The 24,195-nt window shown below is 37.6% G+C and overlaps 1 protein-coding gene across 1 annotated transcript in view; it reads left to right on the top strand.

Moving 5' to 3' along the window:
- coro7 (coronin 7) overlaps window positions 1–24,195 on the top strand; it is a 222,125-nt gene that overhangs the window by 195,193 nt on the left and 2,737 nt on the right. The window contains exons 10-24 of the mRNA XM_079827381.1: window positions 10,160–10,214; window positions 10,303–10,360; window positions 10,451–10,596; window positions 12,002–12,097; window positions 12,259–12,360; window positions 12,436–12,583; window positions 15,068–15,243; window positions 15,331–15,439; window positions 16,336–16,422; window positions 16,516–16,658; window positions 20,753–20,857; window positions 20,955–21,040; window positions 21,140–21,281; window positions 21,372–21,461; window positions 21,786–21,902. Of these exons, the coding sequence (XP_079683507.1) occupies window positions 10,160–10,214; window positions 10,303–10,360; window positions 10,451–10,596; window positions 12,002–12,097; window positions 12,259–12,360; window positions 12,436–12,583; window positions 15,068–15,243; window positions 15,331–15,439; window positions 16,336–16,422; window positions 16,516–16,658; window positions 20,753–20,857; window positions 20,955–21,040; window positions 21,140–21,281; window positions 21,372–21,461; window positions 21,786–21,902 (1,660 nt within the window). The remainder of the gene's footprint in view (window positions 1–10,159; window positions 10,215–10,302; window positions 10,361–10,450; window positions 10,597–12,001; window positions 12,098–12,258; window positions 12,361–12,435; window positions 12,584–15,067; window positions 15,244–15,330; window positions 15,440–16,335; window positions 16,423–16,515; window positions 16,659–20,752; window positions 20,858–20,954; window positions 21,041–21,139; window positions 21,282–21,371; window positions 21,462–21,785; window positions 21,903–24,195) is intronic.

Here is a 24,195-nt window from a genome sequence, read left to right as displayed (position 1 = left end):
TGTGGGATTTCATCACAGATTACAAAGGTAATAATGTTTGACCGCGCCCACTGCATAAACCTAGTCCGCTTTATCTCAGATGAAGCCCATCCCACCCTCATCTATCACACAGCTGTCTGTCCGTCTGTCTCCGCCTCTCTATTCCGCCTGCAGATCTACAGCACTGAGACTTCTCACACACACACACACGACTGCCTGGATTCAGACCTCAGGGCCTTTAGGCTAATAATGCGATCCCAGCCTCCATCATCGTAATGAGAGTAATAACGTGGGTTTATCTGCGGATCTTCAACGCACCTGCAGGTTATTTCATGGCTGAATTGGAGTTTACTGACAGCTACGACGCTCCTGAGGCCACCGCTGGGATGTTCTTGCCAAATTCCTGTTACGTTTCTGATAGGAACATACGTTGCGCTTCAAAGTGCAAAACCGATTTCACCCTGTGAAGCTAACAAAGGGCTCCTTAAAAATATACATGCTCAGAAAAGCAGTTTCTGCATTGTTGTGTTTATTGTGTGCAATATGCATTATTTTGAAAAAATACCTGGATGACATTTTGAGATTTTGCAGTACACACACTTTACCAGTACTGCATCCCATAATGCAGTGCGCTCATCTTGACCTTCCATATCCAGTTGTTATTATTGAAGCAGAAGTAATATCAGCACTGATTATTAACAACATCTCATTCGCTTATTATATTAATTGACTTCCAAAAGTTAAATGCATGATGAATTAATGTTTAATGCAGGTGTGTGGCATCCAGTCACCATCTTATAATAATTTTTGCTGATAATTATATTATTATTATTATTATCTAATTAATCAAAATAATAATATAAATATTGATAATAATACTTTTCATTTTGCTTTGGATGCCCCACACTGAATTAGATATGCGATATAATGTAACAAATAATTATTTTATTTTAATTTACTTGATTTACTTACATGATAATGAATAGTTCATTATTAATATTAATATATTATATTAATTATATTATATTATTACTTAAATAATAGTATATTATTCATTATAATAATTATTATTAATATTATTTAAATGTTACTTAATTTATTATATATTTTTTGCTTTTTTAATTTGAATTAATATTTTTTTATTTAATTTATTTTCAAAATAATTATGAATAATAATGTTATTAATAATAATAATTTTCTGGGTTTTTTTTATTGAGCATTCCATATAAGTGATCTTATAAGCGGTATTTTTCATTTTTAACTTGAGTACAGTCAGTAGTTCAGCACGTGTATGCAGTGTCCTGACAGCCTGTGCTTATTAAATACTGCCTGTGTGTGTGTGTGTGTGTGTGTGTGTGTGTGTGTGTGTGTGTGTGTGTGTGTGTGTGTGTGTGTGTGTGTGTGTGTGTGTGTGTGTGTGTGTGTGTGTGTGTGTGTGTGTGTGTGTGTGTGTGTGTGTGTGTGTGTGTGTGTGTGTGTGTGTGTGTGTGTGTGTGTGTGTGTGTGTTGTTCTGTGTTAAAGACGGCTTACATCTGGATTAGTGGCTTTCTCATGCGCAACGTCCCTCCACCCCACAATGCAGCAGCACACGTGTGTGTGTGTCGTTGTGTGTGAGTACTTACAGCCACTTAAGAATGACATCCCTGAGTGTTTCAGCGTTCATTCATGACGGCCTGCCATGCAAAACTGACAACTGGAGCTCAACACACACACACACACACACACACAGAGTGTCCGCAGAGGTTCGCTGGTGTGGGAAACTCTTTCCTAAGTTTAGTTGCACTTGAGTAAAGCAGTGAAGTGAGGCATATCTGCCTTTATGTGTGGAGTTATTCCTCCCACAGGACAATCGAGTTTCCTCTTTCATAGTTTAGCAGACTTCATAACAGTTCTCGTGTGTGTTTTGTTTGGGAATCACTTTGTCTGTGATGTTTCACCTAAAATTCCTTTGGAGAAATACAAATAGAGACGTGAATAAGAGAATAGAGTAAAAAAATATACACACAAAAAGTTGCTGCCTTAAATGAAGTACAATCAACTTGGATGTTTGAGTCAGTTCAACTTAGATTACATTAAACTGACTTTACAAAATGAGTTGAATCTTGTATTACCAGTGTTGGGGGAACGCATTACAAGTAACTTGAGTTACGTAATAATATTACTTTTTCAAGTAACTAGTAAAGTAACGCATTGCTTTTCAAATTTACAACAAAATATCGGAGTTACTTTTTCACATTTATTTGACTGACAGCTCTCCTGTCCCCATGTTGAGAAAAGTGAGAGTAAGTGCAGAGGCATTTTGTGTAAATGTGTTATTGTAGTTCTAGACTAAATGTGAGCATTTATTTATCTCACTTGCACAATGAAGATTCTGTACTCCTCAAAATGAATAAAATCAGTCAAATGCAAAATCAGAGTACTATGCAAACCTCAAATATATAAATGTTAAATAAAACTAATATTTTTATGCATTTAATCTACCTTTATTGACCAATGTCATGCTGCTGACCTTTGATGTTTTAGTTAAGCCATGAGCAAAAATTACTAGATTTTTGTTTTTATTGGTAAAACTTTTTTCTCCTGCGACCTATTCTTCAATTATCCAGAATGGCAGCACATTTTTACCTCAGCCTGAGGCCTATTATTTAAATTTTGGTATGAAAAGGTCTACATTTGCTCAAAAAATGACTTTTTTTTGCTATTAAAAAACAAAATAAAAAAGCAAGCCCATCCCAGGTGAGAAAAAGTAACGCAAAAGTAACGTAACGCATTACTTTTCAAAGTAACTTTCCCCAACACTGTGTATAACTTATTAAAAAGTTGAAAATTGCTTGACTTATTTTGATGAGTTAAAGCATTGTAAAAACATATGTTATCATAACTTACTGATCATTTAATTTTTCACAGTGTACAATTCATAGCAGCTCAGATTACTTTATCTTGGGATAATTTGGTGAGGAAACGGAGCTCATATTGAGATCTTTGACTTTTGACTGGACACTCAAAACAGTTTGAGATGTTGTTGAGATCTCTGAAATGGGGTCGTATTTCAGGAGAAACATCTGAGAAAATATTGAAAAACGGAGAAATGTAATACATTTGATGAGATGTTTATATTGAAACCTCTGACTTTTGTTTGATTCTCTGTTTGATTGCTGTCTAGGAGAAACAGTTGAGAAATGATGGAAGTAGAAGATTCAAGAATTTAATGAGACAAGTTTGAGTTCATATAGACTTTTGATTGAAAACTTTGGACTCTTGGCAAATCTGAGCAAAGTTTGAGACGTTGTTGAGATCGTTTCTGAAACTCTACTCGCTTATTTCCACGAGAGACATTTAAGAAACAGGAGACTTCAAAGTTCTTAGTTTGTCTAATATTATGTAATATTGTCTTAATGCGGTCTAGGAGAAACAACTGATAAATATAATGATCTTTATGAGATGTTTAAGGTCATTTTGAAATCTGTTGACTTTGCATTTTGGAGACTTTTTCCGTTTGCTCTCCATTAAATCTCAGAGCAGGAACCGGTTGAAATGTTAAAGGTGCACTATGTAACATTTTGGCTGTAAAATATCCAAAAACCACTAGGCCAGTGTTATATATTTTGTTCAGTTGAGTACTTACAATATCCCAAATCTTTCCAACTATTTGTAAATCGTGAGAAATTGCTTGTGAGGGGTGAGGGCGTCGCCTGCCGATGATGTCATATCTGCGTTATCCTCGGTTTCTGGTTTTATTTTGCAGAAACGCTTTACTCTCACTGCAGTGTGAACAAGTGTCATAGCAGCCGCCGAGCGAACACACAGAGTAACGTCATCACATCATTAACACACTCAGATGTGTCTGATATGATAAACAGAGCTGCGTTACCTCATACTCATGACCGGAAAAGCGGAAGTGGCGCCGGCGACTGTGTCATAATAAAAGTCCCGCTGCTCGTGAGGCGTGTGTTGCGTTCATCTTATTATCGCTCCAGTGGTGCGGCCTCCACCAGCTGTTAGGTGAAGACCACATGTCCCAAGATCCTGCGCTCAAACGTGGCGTCATCAAACTACGCCTTTGTTTTGAATAGGCGACCTCTAGCGGATGGAAAAGCTACATAGTGCACCTTTAAAGAATTGAAGATGGTGCAGGGCTCGACTTTAAGCCGGTTCACATGCTTGTTCTTCGGACAAGTAAATCTGTCACTCAAAAATGTGCTTGTCCGGAAATGTTTTTATTTTTTTGTGTTGTAAATATAATTTATTCTGAAGCATTATTCTCAACAGTGTTCAATCAGCTTTGACATATTTAAATCTGCATATTTGTGATATTTTTTCCCTTTATAAAGGGCATTTAAAGGACAAATAAAATTAGAAAAAGACACTATAGGGCTGTTCCTAATCAAATTAAATAATGTTATGAGATTGTTTTAAATATGTTTGAATATACAAATAAGAAATGTTGGAAAGATGAAACTAAACCACCAGTAGGTGGCAGCAGGTGACCGTCTGAATGAGTGAGTCATTGAGTCATTCATTCAAACGAATGATTCATTCAAGAATGAATAGGTAATTGAAACATTCAAAACGCTGAATCATTCCGTATGAATCAATCATTCATGCTGTTGCTGTGAGATGCGTCATGGTTCTGCTGTGATCTTTGTTTGGAACTATTTTCACTGCTGAAATCGAACAAAAACACTCAATATTGCATCTAAAATGTAAGTGACTTAATGTTAAGTAATTGTTTATGGAACTGTCGTATGAAATCAGTCAATTTTTAAACGTGTATTCAGGAAAACAGCACTCTTGGTTCTGTCATGTTGCTTAACTGTAGGCTATCATATGTTATAAATATAAAAACTCCACAATTTGTCATTTTAACCGTGTATGTTAACTGAGTTTCTTTGTATGAGCAGTGCTCATTTGTTGTGATTTCTCAACAGCACAACATTATGTCAGTTTATTAAACAGTATGTCCACTATCGATCGCCACTTACACTAATGAATGCAGAATCATTCTTGCATTTTGATGATTCACTAGTTATTTTTTGTTAGAGACGTTTTAATCAGGGAACAAGTCAAATTCTCTTTAACTTGCCCCTTCAAAAAATCCACTTGTCCCGGACAAGTGGACAAGCGTTAATGTCGAGCACTGTGGTGTATATAAAGAATTCAATGAGTTTTGTTTGCAGACTGTGATCAGATTCACCAAGACCGTTGTTTCGAGATCTTTTTCTGAGGAGCGAAAAATCTCAATTTGCTCTCCTAGTTGCTGCTAATGAGAAACGATTGAGCTATTAAAGAGATTTCATTAGAGTTTTCCCTTTCCTTATGGCTCTCTTGCATCAGAAATATGCAGAGGAACAGCAAGGGACATTGTTGAAGTGTGATTATGTATAGTGGTGCATTGTGGGAGGGGAACACTGTGGGAACACTGGAGGTGTTTGTGTGTTTCCTGCAGAAACTCCGACATGGGAACGCAAAGTTGCGCTAACAAAGCGTGGCAACCCCTTACTGACTTCAGAGGCCTGGGGCGAAGACGGGGGAGGGGAAAAGTCAACCGTCAAACACACAATCCCACCAATCACTGCAGCGAGGAGAACCGCAGGAAGCAAAGCTTGCCGATCAACTGGAAGGCTCAAATCCAAGCATGCCATTCAGCTGATAGAGTTGGACGTGGCCCGACATGTCAAGTTTTTCGCTGCTAGCTCACTTCTGCATGACACTCTGTGGGAGGGTTGAGTAATTAGTAGTTTATTAGTGTGTAAACACAAGGTATAATACTCTCGTCTTTGTCCTGTAGGTTTTTTTTCTAATCCAGAGTGACTTCAGTGTGTTTACTGAAGGCTCAGTCTCTCTGGAGCAACCTGAGGTGATTGTGCTCAAAGACGCATTTGTGTTGGCTCATAAAGTTGAAATACGTCATGTCGTTACAAACTCGCATGACTTAATATGAATATTTTGAGTGCTTTCATACGGGGCTCCCAGACTCCAAAAATGAAGAAAAAAGCATCGTAAAAGTTGTCCATATGATTACACTCTTTAAAAAAAAAAGGTTCTATATGGCACCAAAAATGGTTCTTGGCTCATAATCATAGGGGAACCTTTTTAAGTCCCTATATAGCACCGATTTTGGTGCTTCAGTGGTTCTTCAGAGGTTCTTCACCGGTTCTTTGACTAAGGTGCTATATAGCACAGCTACCATATACAGAACATGTTAAGATACAGTGCTATATAGCACCAAAAGTGGTTGCTCTATGATTATGACAAAGAACCATTTTTGGTGCTATATAGAACCTTTTTTTTAGAGTGTAGTGTGGTATAAAGCCCAATACTTTGACCAATGTGACAACATTTTCGTCATCTGGAGGGTCCACGCCCACCCCATTTGCATGCCGCTCAATTTTTGTGCATGTGCGAGTGACTTGAGCGCTTGAAAACAAAAAAAAATCCACTAGAAACTCGTCTTTCCACGGAGCAGGACATGGGAAACTAAGTATTCCCGGGCCTTTAGCCATAGTTTTGTGTGAGGAACAGACCAATATGTAAGCAGTTATTAGCATAAATGACATGCGTAGATATTTATACTGTACTTTTATGTACAGTATAAATTTTGGGATCAGTAAGATTATTTATGTTTTTGAAGTCTCTTATCCTCCTTATTTATTTGATCAAAAATACAACAGTAAAAACAGTAATATTGTGAAATATTATTACAGTTTAAAATAACTGTTTTCTACGTGAATATACTGTAAAATGTTATTTATTCATGTGATCAAAGCTGTATTTTCAGCATCATTACTCCAGTCTTCAGTGTCACATGATCCTTCAGAAATCACTCTGATATGATGATTTGATGCTCAAGAAACATTTATGATTATTATCAATGTTGAAAGCAGTTGTGCTGCCTAATATTTTTTGTGGAAATCGTGATACATTGTCCGTTTAAAAAGAAAACAATCATAGTGATCCCAATTTTTCGAACCGTAGTCTATTAAGTTTCTAAAAAGTATTTTATTAAATATTTAAATAAGATAATAAATATGTTTAAATACCTTAAAATATCATAGGTTTCTAGTCCATAATTTGCATTGCCTATTTGTATATTGAAATAATAGGCTTTAATTTAGTTTGGGAGGCTTGTCACCATGATGTAATGCAATATGATAGATGTGAAAATATCATTGCATGTATAATTTTGCAGTTTGGCATGACAGATCCCTTCTAATAACACAAAAACTATTTAGGTTTGGTTGAACCTGACTATCACATTTTAAAGCCTTGTCCAGAATGATGCCACGGTACTTGACTTCATTCACTGCTTACTTCATTGTTGATCTGCACCTCAAATACACCCCTTGCACAGCATTTCATATAGAAAAGCACATAGAAGCTGTTTACCCCTGCGCTACTCCCATGTTGTTGGCATGCAGAGGGGACTTCACCTCACTGAGCCTAACACATTGCCGCCCAAGTAATACCTAAACCACTGCAAAGCTTCTGATGACATTTGAACTGGATTTGATTTGTTTAGTAAGATATACTGTGATGAAGGGCTCTGCTCAAGGGCACAATCGCGGCTGCTCAAGGTATTTTGTGGTTTGGCAGGAGCTTGAAGTGATCCACGCCGAGGTGTTTGATGTGGCTGAAAGTTTTGATCTGGTTTCTCCCACGCTCGCTCCGTTGCGACCGAAGCGGTGAACACGCCCCGTCCCCAGCAGCATGTGACTCAAAATAGATGCTCATGTTCCTGTTGTGACCCCGGCACCCATCCATGCCTAGGGCGTCAGCGAGCAGAGAGATGAATGTGGCTTTGTATGTGTGAAATACGTTGGGATTCCAGTCCGAGGTCAAGCGGCCACACTAAAGCGATATCACCGATCTGCTGTTTTTAAATGTTTGCGTCTGATCAATGAAGCAGATTGTTGAAGAGATGATGTGGGTTTCTGTGTTTATTTTGCTGTCTGTCCTGCCACCAAGTGGTCAGAGGACACAGTTGATAGTTTAGGCATGGCAAGAATCATAACTGCAGATCTGTTGGGTCTTCAGCGTCACATGAACCTTCGGAAATATTTCTAATATGATGATTAAGAAACATTTCTGATTATTATCAACGTTGAATGTCTTTACTGTCACTTTCGATACATTTTATGCATCCTTGCTGAATAAATGGTACTAAATGGATAGTTCACCCAAAATTTAAAATTACCCTATGATTTCCTCACCCTCAAGTCATCCTACGTGTATATGACATTCTTCTTTCTGGCGAATATAATAGGAGATATATAAAAAAAAAATTCTGGCTCTTCCAAGCTTTATAATGACAGTGAATGGCAGCCCAAAATTTGAAGCCCAAAACAGAGCATCTATACATTATAAAAGTGCTCCACACGGCTCCAGCCTTCTGAGGCAAATCGATGAAAAATATCCATATTTAATAAGTTATAAACTCAAATATATAGCTTCCGCCAGACTGCCTTCCATATTCAACAGGCGCGACGATGACGTCGGACGTAGCATAAGTAGGTGTGTTTACATGGAGCACTGTGATCGGTTTAAAAGTCCAAACCGAATGAAAATGCTCCATATAAACACCTCAAATTGATTCAAAATGCCCGAATTAAATTGTAATCGGTTTGAAAGGGGTGGGATAAACCTTTTCCTGAACTGATTAAATGAAAAATTCCACCAGAAGCGAGATATTTTTCTTTATAACGTGTCAAATATGGATATTTTTCTTACAAAAACCCATCGATTCGCATCGGAAGGCCTTTATTAACCCCCTGGAGCCGTGTGGAGCACTTTTATGATGGATAGATGCACTTTTCTGGGCTTCAAATTTTGGGCTGCCATTCTCTGCCATTATAATGCTTGGAAGAGCCAGGACATGTTTTAATAAACTGTATTCGTATGAAGGAAGAATGTCATAAACACATAGCCGTGTTCATTTCGTTGATGAATAATTCTTGTCCACAACCTTTTTTCACTGACGAAAACGAGACAATAACTAAATAAAAACTAGTGTTGGATGACAAAAACTATGACGAAAACCTCCTGTCATTTTCGTCAACAAAAAAAAAAACGAGACAAAAATGTTAGGGAGGGTCGATTAGGGAAGAGATCCAGTCAGAACTGATGTCCTGTGTAACGTGCGGATCTAACCGCTGGAAAACACGGCGCATCCCTAATCCAGCGCTCCAGAGCGGCTCACAATCAATGAATAACACACATTTATTTCAGGCAATTGTTTCTGAACTAATGCTGATGAATAATGACAATGTTTACTTTATGATGTTTATATAGTAATATGTTTTAGACGGTTGTAACAACGCATATTTTATCTCCTGAACTTGAATGAGCTCCTGCAACTGCAACAGAGGCGCAAACATTTCAAAATAAGAGTCCCGGTGTATTTCAAGCTTGTTTATAATTAAAAGTCACGCATTATATATTCGTTTTTGGTTACACAATAAACTGTATTTAATTTCATTCCCATTTATTTCTTAGTCTGGAGGAAAGACCAGTATTTGACACATATTCAATAAAGTATCAGGGTTATAATAGTTAACCAAAACCATTTAACAAAACTTCATTACTTGAAATTAAATAAATGTTAATTGAAATAAAAATAAATAAATAAACAAACTAATTTGAAGCTTTAGCTTAACCTGATATGGCCTACTGACTAAAACAGAAATACAAAGTTATAAAAACTATATAGCTGTTTTTAAAAAACAGACAAAAAAGTGAATTGAGCTCTATTTCGTGTATTTTTAATGTCAAAAACAAAATGATGTCAAAATGTCAGTTCAAGTGACAGTCGGTTATGTAAAGCTTAAATGCTTAATGTATTACAATTTAACTAAACTCATTAGATTTTAGGAGACCCCTAATCTTCTGATATTTAGTCGACTAAAACTAGACTAAAACTAAAACCAATTCAGGTGACTAAAATATGACTAAAACTAAATGGCATTTTAGTCAAAAGACTATGATTTTATGATTCAAATTTGCTGTCAAAATTAACACTGACACATAGGATGGCTTGAGGGTGAGTAAATTATGGGCTAATTTTAATTTTTGGGTGAACTATCCCTTTAATTTCAAACTTTTGAATGCTGGAGTATAAGAAAAAATTAAGCTCAAGATGTTTTTGCTGTGAGAAATATGTTTTCTGTCTGCTTTTATCCGCAGGACTCTGATGCCACTGTTTGATCCAGACTCTGGACTTCTTGTTGTGTCTGGAAATGTATGTAACGAGTTATTAACATACTTTAAGATATTTATAATCACTGCAGTTCTTTATTTTCAATATTAATATCGTGATGTTTTCTCAGGGTGAGAGTGTGATCGACTGTTTTGAGGTGAACTCGAGCGAGCCCTTCCTGTCTCAAGGTAACACATGCTTTTTTTCTTGATTAAAAAAATCTCTTTTTTTTCATGTTTGCTGAAGCTTTTCTCTCTGTGTTGCTCTCTTGGTCTCAGTGAGTCACTGTTTGACGGACGCGCCGACCCGTGGCGTGGCTCTTGTGCCAAAGCTGGCTGTGGACGTGGGCTGCTGTGAGGTTTTACGGCTGATGCAGCTCACCGACAGCTTCATAGTGCCCATCAGCTACCAGGTGCCTCGCAAGGTGAGGACTAGTTGACCCTAAATACACACACCCAGGGCTGCTGATCCGTTCTAATGCACTTGGTATGCCCTTCACCAATTATGATGTGTAAACTGACAACAGGAATGTTACAGGAAAGTGATTTCCATATTTTCCAACCACATGAGTTGCTTAAATCTGAATTTGTAATGAGAATCATTCATAAATAAAAGCTTTAAGGTATCCCAGTTTTTTTTTTTTTTTGGCTGAAGTAAAAGTTCTAAAGTGTAAAGTTTAAAGGCAAAGAAATTAAGACAACTACAAATATTATTATTGTAATTTTACTACATATTTTTTTACATTTTACTACATACATTTTACTGTAAAATAAAATGTTTATAATTATTATCATTTTTAAATACGTTACTTTTGTTAAACATTTTAATATACTTTTGTTTTTAGTACAATAGCATCATTGCAGTAGTAATATATTAATTTATTAATTGAATATAAATGTATAATTTAAATACTAATAAAATAAATTATTATAATAATAACTTTTATTATTATTATTATTATTATTATATACTTGTTCTTTTACAGTACAATAGTAATATTTCATAGTAATATATTGTTTTTTAATTTGTTTAATTTTTATAATTTAATACAAATTTTAATTCAAATTTAAATTATAAAATAAACTAATTATTATTATTATATACTTGTTTTACAGTACAATAGTAATACATTTCTTTATTATAATTTTAAAATAAAATTTAAAAATGTTAAATTATCTACTTAATAATAATAATAATTATTATTATTATGTGCTTGTTTTTTACAGTACAGTATTATTGTTGCAATATTTCTTTATTAATTTGTTTAATTTTTACAATTTATTTACAATTTAATTTTAAAATGTAAATTATAAAATAAACTATAATTATTATTATTATTATTATTACTTGTTTTTTACAGTAGTATTATTGCAATAGTACATATTTCTTTAAGTTGTTTAAATGTATCATTTAATAGTAAAAAATGAACCCACGACAACAATAATGACTTATTATTATTAATACATATTATTTTTATTTTTTGTATAGTATTATTACAATATTAATATGTTTCTTTGTTAAATTCTTATAAACTAAATAAAAAATAAAATGGAAGTAATAATAAATTATTTAATACTTGTTTTTATTTTGCAGTACAATAGTATTATTATCATACTAACACATTTCTTTATCATTTAAATAATAATAAAATTAACTATTTTTATTATTTATAGTCATATTGAATGGGGAAAAAAACAGGTATTCCTTCTTTTTTGCCCTTACCTGATCATCTCATACCTGATCTAAGATCTTTTCTATCCTCACTGAAAAGGAATTGAAGTACAACATCATCCAGTCTGAACACATCTGATGTTTTGTGTTTTGATCAGGCAGGACAGGACTTCCATGCGGACTTGTATCCGGACACCTTGGGTCACACCGCGGCCATGGCGGCAGAGGATTGGTGGAAAGGAGAGAACAAACAGGTGTGTTGAAAGCAACTCATTTAACTTCTGTTTTATTCATGGAGAATTGATTGGTGAGCATTGGATTTCTTACTGAAAATCGGTCAGAATGAAAATAAGAGTCATTTCAGATGCAGAGAAAGTTGCTATATTAACTTTTTAAGAATGCTTCTCTGTGACAGGTGGAGCGAGTCAGTCTTCAGCCGAGCAAGAGGCCAAAGCCCAGCGCTCCATCAGCTCAGAAGACGTCAGCAAAGGATCTGACCCGTGACAAGAGCAAAGAGGTTAGTGGGAGGAACATCCGGGAAAATGCTTACGTTACATGATCTGCCTATAATGATTGTTTCTCTATTTCTCAGGAGGCCTCAACCTCCAGCAGTCCCCTTAGCTCCCCCAGCAGCAGTGCCGCCCCGTCCCGCTCCCCGTCCTCCACCAGCGGCCTGTCGTCTGGCTTCCTGCCGAGCCCGAGCCCCAGTCAGAGCACCCGCGCCTTCCAGAACATGCTGGGTCAGTCCTGGACCTGCTCCATTACTGTTACACTACTTTATACTCAGGGCTTGACATTAACACCCGCCAGATGCAGGTGTATTTCAGCAGTGGTGTGTTACAGAGTCACTCCTGCTAGCCGGGTGGATTTTTATAGATAATATATACATTTTTCAATTGTAGTCTTTTAAAAAGGCATAATACAAATAATAAACTAAGTGCAATGTAGTGTTGTCAAAAATATCGATAATTCGATACATATCGATACTGAAATATCTGAAACGCTCAATATCCATTTTCCTCAGAATAAATACATGATACCTCTCATCTCACCGTCAGCGATTTACACACAAACCCGACTCCTCTCACTCACTCATTTCATTTGCTCTGGATGAATAGTGTTGGTGTTACAGGGCTTGAATTTCGGCGTGGGATTGCGCGTATTCTGCATCATTTTACTCATTCACACCCAATGTGCGGAGACATAAAGCCGCCTCTCGGCACTAAATTGAGTTCTTTTTTCGCTGCTTATTGTGCTCAATCAGTCAAATGCACACAAAATAATGACAAAATGGCGAGTATTCGCGTAAACACAGTCAGTTCTGTTTTAAGTCAGCGTAAATAGTTGAGAAAGAAAACGCATGTGTAACTGGGCATCGATAAAACATTTTTTACGAATTAATCGTATTTTTTTCTGTAATTAATCGCGATTAATCGCAAGTTTTTAATATTTTACGTTTTTAATATTTTGATATTGTAATAATTTCAGTTACTCTCCAAATTAATGTATAAACAATTTAAAGACAGCATATTTTAAATATGTGTTGTATTGTCATGTTTTTATGAATGAAGGCCAGTATCACTGATACTAAAGTCTCTATGAAACATTAATGACGTTACATTACAGTATAACTGAAAGCTCCCAATTTCAACATTTATTAGGCTTTAAAAAAACTACTTTTAATTTAAGTGAACTTAAAACAATCTTTACATAAACCCAAAATAATAAATGTTATATTTACCCATGGCCTTCCCTGTTAGACATACACAGAAATGTAATAGTTATCAAACACCTTTCTTAACTGCATAAATAATAAATGAAATATAGATGAATCATCATTAAAGCTACAATTTTCTCTGTTCCCGTTGTTCTGTGATGAACATTAATGACAGGCATCATCAGTGCTACTGTCACTTTAAAAACGGCCGCTGATGAACATGACGCGAATCTGACGCGCATCTCATTTTCTCACAACTCTTTAAGTTCATTTAAGACGTTATTTAACTAATTTAAGACTCCTTATATGAGAATCCTCAAAATCCTCTGTGTTGTTGTTATTGTTTGTTCAAGAGCAAAAGAGAACTCGATGCGAGTCTGTCTATGCGTCGAGTGTGTGTGTGTGTGTGTGTGTGTGTGTGTGTGTGTGTGTGTGTGTGTGTGTGTGTGTGTGTGTGTGTGTGTGTGTGTGAGTGTGTCAGAGTGTCCCTTGATTAGCTGACATGAGACGCAGCCACACAGACAGGACACACACACACACACACACACAGACAGGACATTGGCATACAGCGCGTTCTCTTGTGTCTTGTCGCGCTTGGAAGCATTTACATGAATAGGAGTGTGATCATGTAACGCTAAGCAAAAATGGATATAAAAACGGACGCTGTGTTATTTGCGTTAAATATTTTTAATGCGTTAAGATGAAAAAATTAATCGCCCGCGTTAATGCGTTAATTTGCCCAGCCCTAATAACAATATAATGGGTCCGTGCGTCAGGTCTTAAAGTGACAGCAGAATTAAGTGACAGAACCAAATGATGAGATATTAAAAATATCTGTATGGCAGTTTTACCCCATGTTATTGATGACAAAATTGTGGCCAGTGAAAATGCTGAGTGGCTAGTAACTTTGGAAAACCACTAGCCACAGTGGCTGGTGAGCAAAAAAGTGAATGTCAAGCCCTGTTTATACATATTTACAGACACATTTTTTAAGAAGATATTTTATTAGCATGTCTGATTCAAACCTCAGTAACACAAATGCCAGTAGAGTTAAAAATTCATCTTGTCAGCAATGACTGTCTGTCTATATTATGATTATGGTTATGGTTATGGTTCTTGGACTGAAAAATAACCCTTTAAGCCATTTCAGAGCAAATACATCAATGATATACACTAATTTATTTGATCAAAATACAGTAAAAATTGTAATATTGTGAAAATGTTATTATAATTTAAAATAACCTATTTCTGTTTGAATGTATTTTAAAATGTAATTAAGCTGAATTTTCAGCATCATTAGTGTCACATGATCCTTCGAAAAAATGTCTGATCTAGAATTGTTTTGTCACTTTTGAACAATTAATGCATCCCTGCTGAACAAAAAGTACTAATTTATTTCAAACTTTCTCCCCAAACTTGTGAAAAGTAGTGTATATATATATATATATATCAAACATTGTCAAAAAGGCTGAACCGGTGGTAAATAGCTTGTGATTGTGATTCACAGGCCCGAGTTCGAAGTTCCGTCACATCCAGGGGGCCATTTTGCACCGGGACACCCACATCACCAACCTGCGTGGGCTTCATCTGACTACACCAGGGGAGTGTGACGGCTTCTGTGCCAACGGGCAGCGTGTGGCGGTTCCTCTCGCCATTGCCGGAGGGCAGATCGCTATATTTGAGGTGCACTACTATATTCAGACCCTTTTTTTCCCCAAATCTTTGATTGGTTTACTGTAACTTTACTGCTACATCCGTCTTCTTCTGCAGCTGTCCCAGCCTGGGAAACTGCCGGACACCGCCCTGCCCACCATCCAGAACTCCGTCAATGTGGCTGACTTCTGCTGGGACCCCTTTAACACACACAAGCTGGTTGTGGGTGAGTTTTCAATGGCCACTTCAAAATGATAGTTCTGATCCTGGATTCTGATTGGTCAATATAGAGTTACAGCTATGATATGATAAAGTGCCAGATATTCATCTACTGTACATGAACCTCAAGGATTTACATGAGATTACCGGCAGGAGGTGGACTGATACTCTAACATAAAAAAATCCTAAATACTTTATATACACAAACACATATTACTGAGTATTTACTTTATTTTATTATATTTAATTTGATAAAGTATGTAAAAATAGTATATATATATATATATATATATATTATAATACTATACTATGATTTCAGGACCTGGAAAATGATGTCAAGAAAAAATACAGCAATGTCTGTTAATGTTGTTAATAACATTTATTAAACTGTTTACATATCAGTGAAAAAGTTCTAGTGTAAATATGACACTTCATGAATTTGCTTGAAAATGTATTGTTTTAAAGAAAGCTTTTATAGTATATTTACTTAATTATACAGCTTCTTGTTATTAGTACTTTTATTTTTATCTACATTGATTCCTTTAGATGTTGAAAATATTGAACTGAAAATATTTAAAAAGTACATTAATTTTAATTTTTAGTAATGTTCCTTTTTTTGTTAGTAATTGTAGTGCTTCAACTTTGAACCAAAAAAACCTTTAAACCTTCCATTTCAGATTTTTTTATTAAAGTTTTTCATCTAATATTTATGTTTAATTTAATCTTTATTTCAATTAAGTCATAGTTCACCTCAAAGTCAATAGAACGTTTAGTTTGTAGCAAATGAATTGTTTGTAGAACAGCTGTATCTTCAGGCATTTGACCAAAAGAAGCGTAATTCCACGCTGTCTGAACACTGAAGCATGAATGTCAGCGTTGTTCTCTGATGTGTCTGTCTCAAAGCCGGTGATGATGCCAAGATCCGCGTTTGGAAGATTCCCAAAGGAGGCCTGACAGAAACCCTGACTGAGCCGGAGTGTGTTCTGCGGGGTAAGAAACCGGCACACGTGACCTCTGAACTATATAGCAGTGATGGCAGTAATTCTGTAGTGTTTGATTGACATGCACCTTGACCAATGGCAGGACACACTGAGAAGATCTACTCCATCAAGTTCCACCCCCACGCCTCCGGCCTGCTGGCCTCCTCCTCATACGACCTCACGGTGCGACTGTGGAACCTGGAGACAGGAGAAGAAGTCAAAAAACTCACTGGACATCAGGACCAGGTCTGTCTGTCTGACGATCTGTCTGTCTGACGATCTGTCTGTCTGTCTGTGTATCTGCCTGTTGATCTATCTGTCTGTTGAACTATCTGTCTGTCTGTTTGTTGATCTGTCTGTCTATCTGTCTGTCGATCTATCTGTCTGTCTGTGTATCTGTCTGTCGATCTATCTGTCTGTCTTTCTGTCTGACGATCTATCTGTCTGTTGATCTATCTGTCTGTCTGTGTATCTGTCTGTCGACCTATCTATCTGTCGATCTGTCTGTCTATCTGTCGATCTATCTGTTTGTCTGTCTGTCTGTGTCGAGCTGTCTTTCTGTCTGTCTGTGTATCTGTCTGTCTGTGTCGATCTATCTGTCTGTCTGTGTATCTGTCTGTCTGTCTGTCTGTGTCTATCTGTTGATCTATCTGTTTGTCTGTCTGTCTGTCTGTGTGTGTCGATCTGTCTTTCTGTCTGTCTGTCGATCTATCTATCTGTCTGTGTATCTGTCTGTCGATCTATCTGTCTGTCGATCTGTCTGTCTGTCTGTCTGTCGATCTATCTGTCTGTCTGTGTATCTGTCTGTCTGTCTGTCGATCTATCTGTCTGTCTGTCGATCTATCTGTCTGTCTGTCTGACGATCTGTCTGTCTGTGTCAATCTGTCTGTCTATCTGTCTGACGATCTATCTGTCTGTCTGTCTGTCTGTCTGTCTGTCTATCTAACTGTCTGTCTATCTGTCTGTCTGTCTGTCTATCTATCTATCTATCTGTCTGTCTGACGATCTGTCTGTCTGTGTCAATCTGTCTGTCTATCTGTCTGACGATCTATCTGTCTGTCTGTCTATCTATCTAACTGTCTGTCTATCTGTCTGTCTGTCTGTCTGTCTGTCTATCTATCTATCTATCTATCTGTCGATCTGTCTGTTGATCTATCTGTCTGTCTGTCGATCTATCTGTCGATCTGTCTGTCTGTCTGTCTGTTGATCTTTCTGTCGATATGTCTGTTAATCTATCTGTCTGTCTGTTAATCTATCTGTCTGTCTGTATGTTGATCTATCTGTCTGTCAATCTATCTGTTGATCTGTCTTTCTGTTGATCTACCTGTCGATCTGTCTGTTGATCTATCTGTCTGTCGATCTATCTGTCTGTGTCAATATGTCTGTCTGTCTGTCTATCTGTCTCTCAATCTATCTATCTGTTGATCTGTCTTTCTGTTGATCTACCTGTCGATTTGTCTGTTGATCTATCTGTCTGTCGATCTATCTATCTGTCTGTTGATCTATCTGTCTGTCGATTAATCTGTCTGTCTGTTGATCTATCTGTCTGTCGATTAATCTGTCTGTCTGTTGATCTATCTGTCTGTCGATTAATCTGTCTGTCTGTTGATCTATCTGTCTGTTGATCTACCTGTCGATCTGTCTGTTGATCTATCTGTCTGTCGATTAATCTGTCTGTCTGTTGATCTATTTGTCGATTTGTTGGTTGATATATCTGTCTGTTGATTAATCTGTCTTTCTGTTGATCTATCTGTCGATCTGTCTGTGTCTGTCTGTCGATCTATCTGTCTGTCTGTTGATCTATCTGTCGATCTGTCTGTTGATCCATCTGTCTGTTGATTAATCTGTCTGTCTGTTGATCTATCTGTCGATCTGTCTGTTGATCTATCTGTCTGTCGAATAATCTGTCTGTCTGTTGATCTATCTGTCGATCTGTCTGTGTCTGTCTGTCGATCTTTCTGTCTGTCTGTTGATCTACCTGTCGATCTGTCTGTTGATCTATCTGTCTGTCGATCTATCTGTCTATCTGTCTGTCGATCTATCTGTCTGTCTGTTGATCTACCTGTCGATCTGTCTGTCGATCTCTCTGTCTGTCTGTTGATCTACCTGTCGATCTGTCTGTTGATCTATCTGTCGATCTGTCTGTGTCTGTCTGTCGATCTATCTGTCTGTTGATCTATCTGTCTGTCTGTGTCGATCTGTTTGTCTGTCTGTCTGTCAATCTATCTGTCTGTCGATCTGTCTGTCTGTGTCAATCTGTCTTTCTATCTGTCTGTCGATCTATCTGTTTGTCTGTCTGTCTGTATCGAGCTGTCTTTCTGTCTGTCTGTCTGTCTGTCTGTGTGTGTCGATCTGTCTTTCTGTCTGTCTGTCGATCTATCTATCTGTCTGTGTATCTGTCTGTCGATCTATCTGTCTGTCGATCTGTCTGTCTGTCTGTCGATCTATCTGTCTGTCTGTGTATCTGTCTGTCTGTCTGTCGATCTATCTGTCTGTCTGTCGATCTGTCTGTCTGTCTGACGATCTGTCTGTCTGTGTCAATCTGTCTGTCTATCTGTCTGACGATCTATCTGTCTGTCTGTCTATCTAACTGTCTGTCTATCTGTCTGTCTGTCTGTCTGTCTATCTATCTATCTATCTATCTATCTGTCTGTCTGACGATCTGTCTGTCTGTGTCAATCTGTCTGTCTATCTGTCTGACGATCTATCTGTCTATCTGTCTGTCTGTCTATCTATCTAACTGTCTGTCTATCTGTCTGTCTGTCTGTCTGTCTGTCTGTCTGTCTGTCTATCTATCTATCTATCTATCTATCTATCTATCTGTCGATCTGTCTGTTGATCTATCTGTCTGACTGTCGATCTATCTGTCGATCTGTCTGTCTGTCTGTCTGTTGATCTTTCTGTCGATATGTCTGTTAATCTATCTGTCTGTCTGTTAATCTATCTGTCTGTCTGTATGTTGATCTATCTGTCTGTCTGTCAATCTATCTGTTGATCTGTCTTTCTGTTGATCTACCTGTCGATCTGTCTGTTGATCTATCTGTCTGTCGATTAATCTGTCTGTCTGTTGATCTATCTGTCTGTCTCTCAATCTATCTATCTGTTGATCTGTCTTTCTGTTGATCTACCTGTCGATTTGTCTGTTGATCTATCTGTCTGTCGATCTATCTATCTGTCTGTTGATCTACCTGTCGATCTGTCTGTTGATCTATCTGTCTGTCGATTAATCTGTCTGTCTGTTGATCTATCTGTCTGTCGATTAATCTGTCTGTCTGTTGATCTATCTGTCTGTTGATCTACCTGTCGATCTGTCTGTTGATCTATCTGTCTGTCGATTAATCTGTCTGTCTGTTGATCTATTTGTCGATTTGTCGGTTGATATATCTGTCTGTTGATTAATCTGTCTTTCTGTTGATCTATCTGTCGATCTGTCTGTGTCTGTCTGTCGATCTATCTGTCTGTCTGTTGATCTATCTGTCGATCTGTCTGTTGATCCATCTGTCTGTTGATTAATCTGTCTGTCTGTTGATCTATCTGTCGATCTGTCTGTTGATCTATCTGTCTGTCGAATAATCTGTCTGTCTGTTGATCTATCTGTCGATCTGTCTGTGTCTGTCTGTCGATCTTTCTGTCTGTCTGTTGATCTACCTGTCGATCTGTCTGTTGATCTATCTGTCTGTCGATCTATCTGTCTATCTGTCTGTCGATCTATCTGTCTGTCTGTTGATCTACCTGTCGATCTGTCTGTCGATCTCTCTGTCTGTCTGTTGATCTACCTGTCGATCTGTCTGTTGATCTATCTGTCGATCTGTCTGTGTCTGTCTGTCGATCTATCTGTCTGTTGATCTATCTGTCTGTCTGTGTCGATCTGTTTGTCTGTCTGTCTGTCAATCTATCTGTCTGTCGATCTGTCTGTCTGTGTCAATCTGTCTTTCTATCTGTCTGTCGATCTATCTGTCTGTCTGTTGATCTACCTGTCGATATGTCTGTCGATCTCTCTGTCTGTCTGTTGATCTACCTGTCGATCTGACTGTTGATCTATCTGTCGATCTGTCTGTGTCTGTCTGTCGATCTATCTGTCTGTTGATCTATCTGTCTGTCTGTGTCGATCTGTTTGTCTGTCTGTCTGTCAATCTATCTGTCTGTCGATCTGTCTGTCTGTGTCAATCTGTCAATCTATCTGTCTGTCGATCTGTCTGTCTGTGTCAATCTGTCTTTCTATCTGTCTGACGATCTATCAGGACCAGATGTGACTGGATGGATTACTGGATTTGTTATGAAAATAAGGTTTCAGAATGATTTTGTAGCCATCTAGGCAACTCACTATGTTTTTTCCCCAGATATTTGGCATCGCTTGGAGTCCCGATGGGAAGCTGCTGGCCACTGTGTGCAAGGATGGAAAAGTGCGTTTGTACGACCCACGCAAGTCCACAGTGCCCATCCAGGTTAGTTTAGCATCAAGTAAATGTTATCAACCTTCAAGATCATATTTCTTCAAAGTCAAGATCAATGACCAAGATTTCTCGTCTCTGTCTCTGAAAGGAGGGCCCGGGACCTGAGGGCCAGAGAGGGGCCCGTGTTGTGTGGGTCTGTGACGGCAAGTACCTGATGGTTTCAGGATTCGACAGGTACAGTATACCACAAATTTAGTCAAAAATATAATATAATTGATACTGCCAGTGTCTGTCTGGCTCCAAAAGAGTTTCAATGGCTCATTTCCTTCACAGTCGCAGTGAAAGGCAGCTGTACCTGTTCTCCACTGACTCCTTGGCATCCGGATCTGTGGCTTCTGCACCTGCTGACGTGTCTCCCTCCACCCTTATCCCGTTCTACGATCCCGACACCAGCGTCCTCATCCTCACTGGGAAGGTGCGTGTCCATATTTAACATTAAAAATGACCACTAATTAACAATAACAACCAGATTAGTCCAACAGTGTGTTCATCTTTTGTCTTTCAGGGTGACACACGTGTTTATATATACGAGATTGTGCCTGAAACGCCATACTTCATGGAATGTAGCAGTTTTAATTCCTCTGAACCACACAAGGTATTCTTCCTGCTGTTGTTGTAATATTGTCTCTGTAATATTCCTCTTACCATCTGGTTTGAGTGCTATTACTGCACTTATGAAGACGTCATATTTTATGTCATATTTACCCTAGAATAACAAGAAAATGAATTATATTTTGCACTGAGCAGTGTTATTTTATTATCTTTGAGATACTTATAGTTGATATTTTGAATGTTTTTATTGGTATATTTTCTGTTTTAATTTCAGTTTTAGTAATTTTTGCTGTGTTTTTGTCATTTTTCATTGTTTTTGTCCAGTTTATATATACAGTTTTACAAATGTTTTACCATGTTGGGACAGGGGCTGTGTTTCCTGCCGAAAAATGAATGTGATGTGCGTGACGTGGAAGTGGCTCGAGCCATCCGACTCGGCAAGAGCACCGTAGAACCAGTGGCCTTCAGAGTGCCTCGTGTCAAAGTAAGAGACCCTCACACCACAACAAGACAACACTGACCTCTAGTGGGCATTTGAGGAATACACAGTCCAAGATTAAAGGGATAGTTCACCCAAAAATGAAAATTAGCCCATGATTTACTCACCCTCAAGTGATCCTAGGTGCATATGACATTCATCAGAGTTATATTACATATCCTGGCTCATAAATTGAATACGGAAGGCGATCGGCCGAATTTTTACTTTATAAAGTTTTAAATATGGATATTTGTCTTACACAAACGCATTGCTTCGCTTCAGAAGGCCTTTATTAACACCCCAGAGCCACGTGGAGCAGTTTTATGATGGATAGATGCATTTTTATGGACTTCAAAAAACAGAGCAACAGTCACTGCCATTATAAAGATGGGAAGAGCCAGGACATTTTTAATATAACTCTGATTGTATTCGTCTGAAAGAACAATGTCATATACACCTAGAATGACTTGAGGGTGAGTAAATCATGGCCTAATTTTAATTTTTGGGTGAACTATCCCTTTAAAGGAACACGCCGACTTTTTGGGACTTATTTGCCGTATCCCCCAGAGTTAGATAAGTCCATACATATGGACTACCAGCACATCCGGGAACTTAATGGGATTGTTCACCCAAAAATGAAAATTAGCCCATAATTTACTCACCCTCAACTCATCCTAGGTTTATATGACATTCTTCTTTCTGACGAATAAAATCTGAGTTTTATTACAAAAGTCCAGGCTAATCCAAGCATTATAATTGGATTCATAGTTGCTCTGTTTTTGAAGTCCATAAAAAGTGCATCTGTCCATCATATAACTGCTCCACGCGGCTCTGGGGTGTTAATAAAGGCCTTCTGAAGCGAATCAGGAATTTGTGTAAGAAAAATATTCATATTTAAAACTTTATCAAGTAAACTTTCGACCAACCGCATTCCATGGAAAAGTGTTGAATGTTGAAAGTGAAACTCAAGATGCGTACGTGACGTCATGACGAGCCGACCTGGTCGCGATCGGCAGGGGAACTTTCAACAATTTTTCCATAAATTGAACAGGGAAGGCGGTTGGTCGAAACTTTACTTGATAACGTTTTAAATATGGATATTTTTCTTACACAAACGCATCGATTCGCTTCAGAAGGCCTTTATTAACACCCCAGAGCCGCGTGGAGCAGTTATATGATGGACAGATGCACTTTTTATGGACTTCAAAAACAGAGCAACTATGAATCCAATTCTAATGCTTGGATTAGCCTGGACTTTTGTAATATAACTAAGATTTTATTCTTCTGAAAGAAAAATGTCATATACACCTAGGATGACTTGAGGGTGAGTAAATAATGGGCTAATTTTCATTTTTGGTTGAACTATCCCTTTAACTGTCAATTTCGTCAACGCCCCTTTTTAGGGGAAAATAAACTAGACTTCCCATAGACTTCAATACAGAATAACAGCACAAAAAAACGTCTGTACGCAGCCAACAGGCGTGAATAACTTAAGAAATCAGCAATATTAAACATGTCAGGTAATTATATTATGTCCAATCTGCCTGACAAGAGTGTGAAAGATACATCCACACACTTCATTTGGTCAATTTAAAAACATGTCCCTTCATTCTCTCACAGTCAAATTGGTGTAATTTTACTTTGTTTTTGCAAGTAAACATCTTTAAATGTATATATTATGTCTTTATATTTAAAATACTGAGTTCACTTTTCTGTCCAGCCATACAACTAGCCTGATTTAGCTTTCGATAGCCTCATCCGCACTTCAAGTTAAATCATTCTCGATGAGGTTTGAGTAAATGTCCTCTGGCCACTGGGTGGGGTTGTTACACCAATTTGACTGTGAGAGAATGAAGGGACATGTTTTTAAATTGACCAAATGAAGTGTGTGGATGTATCTTTCACGCTCTATGGCAGGCAGGCTGGACATATAATTACCTGACATGTTTAATATTGCTGATTTCTCAAGTTATTCACGCCTGCCGGCTGTGTACGGACGTTGTTTTGTGCCGCTATTTTGTATTGAAGTCTATGGGAGTCTAGTTTATTTTCCCCTAAAAGTGGCCGTGAATCTGTTCAGAGACATTCTATGTGCGTATACCATTCTCATCTCCGTGCGTGCCATAACTCTGTCTGACGCACCCACCGCTAGCCTAGCTTAGCACAAAGACTGGAGGTTAATGGCTCCAGCTAGCCTACTGCTCAATAAGTGAGCAGCGGCTGTAAATAGTCCCCAGCATGCTCTCTGTGCAGCATATTATGTCTGTATTTCTTCATACCTTTAGCTCGATCATTTCTG

This window comes from Gobio gobio, assembly GCF_949357685.1.
Source record: "Gobio gobio genome assembly, chromosome: 1".
Taxonomy (NCBI): domain Eukaryota; kingdom Metazoa; phylum Chordata; class Actinopteri; order Cypriniformes; family Gobionidae; genus Gobio; species Gobio gobio.
This window is presented reverse-complemented; position numbering and strand designations above follow the sequence as displayed.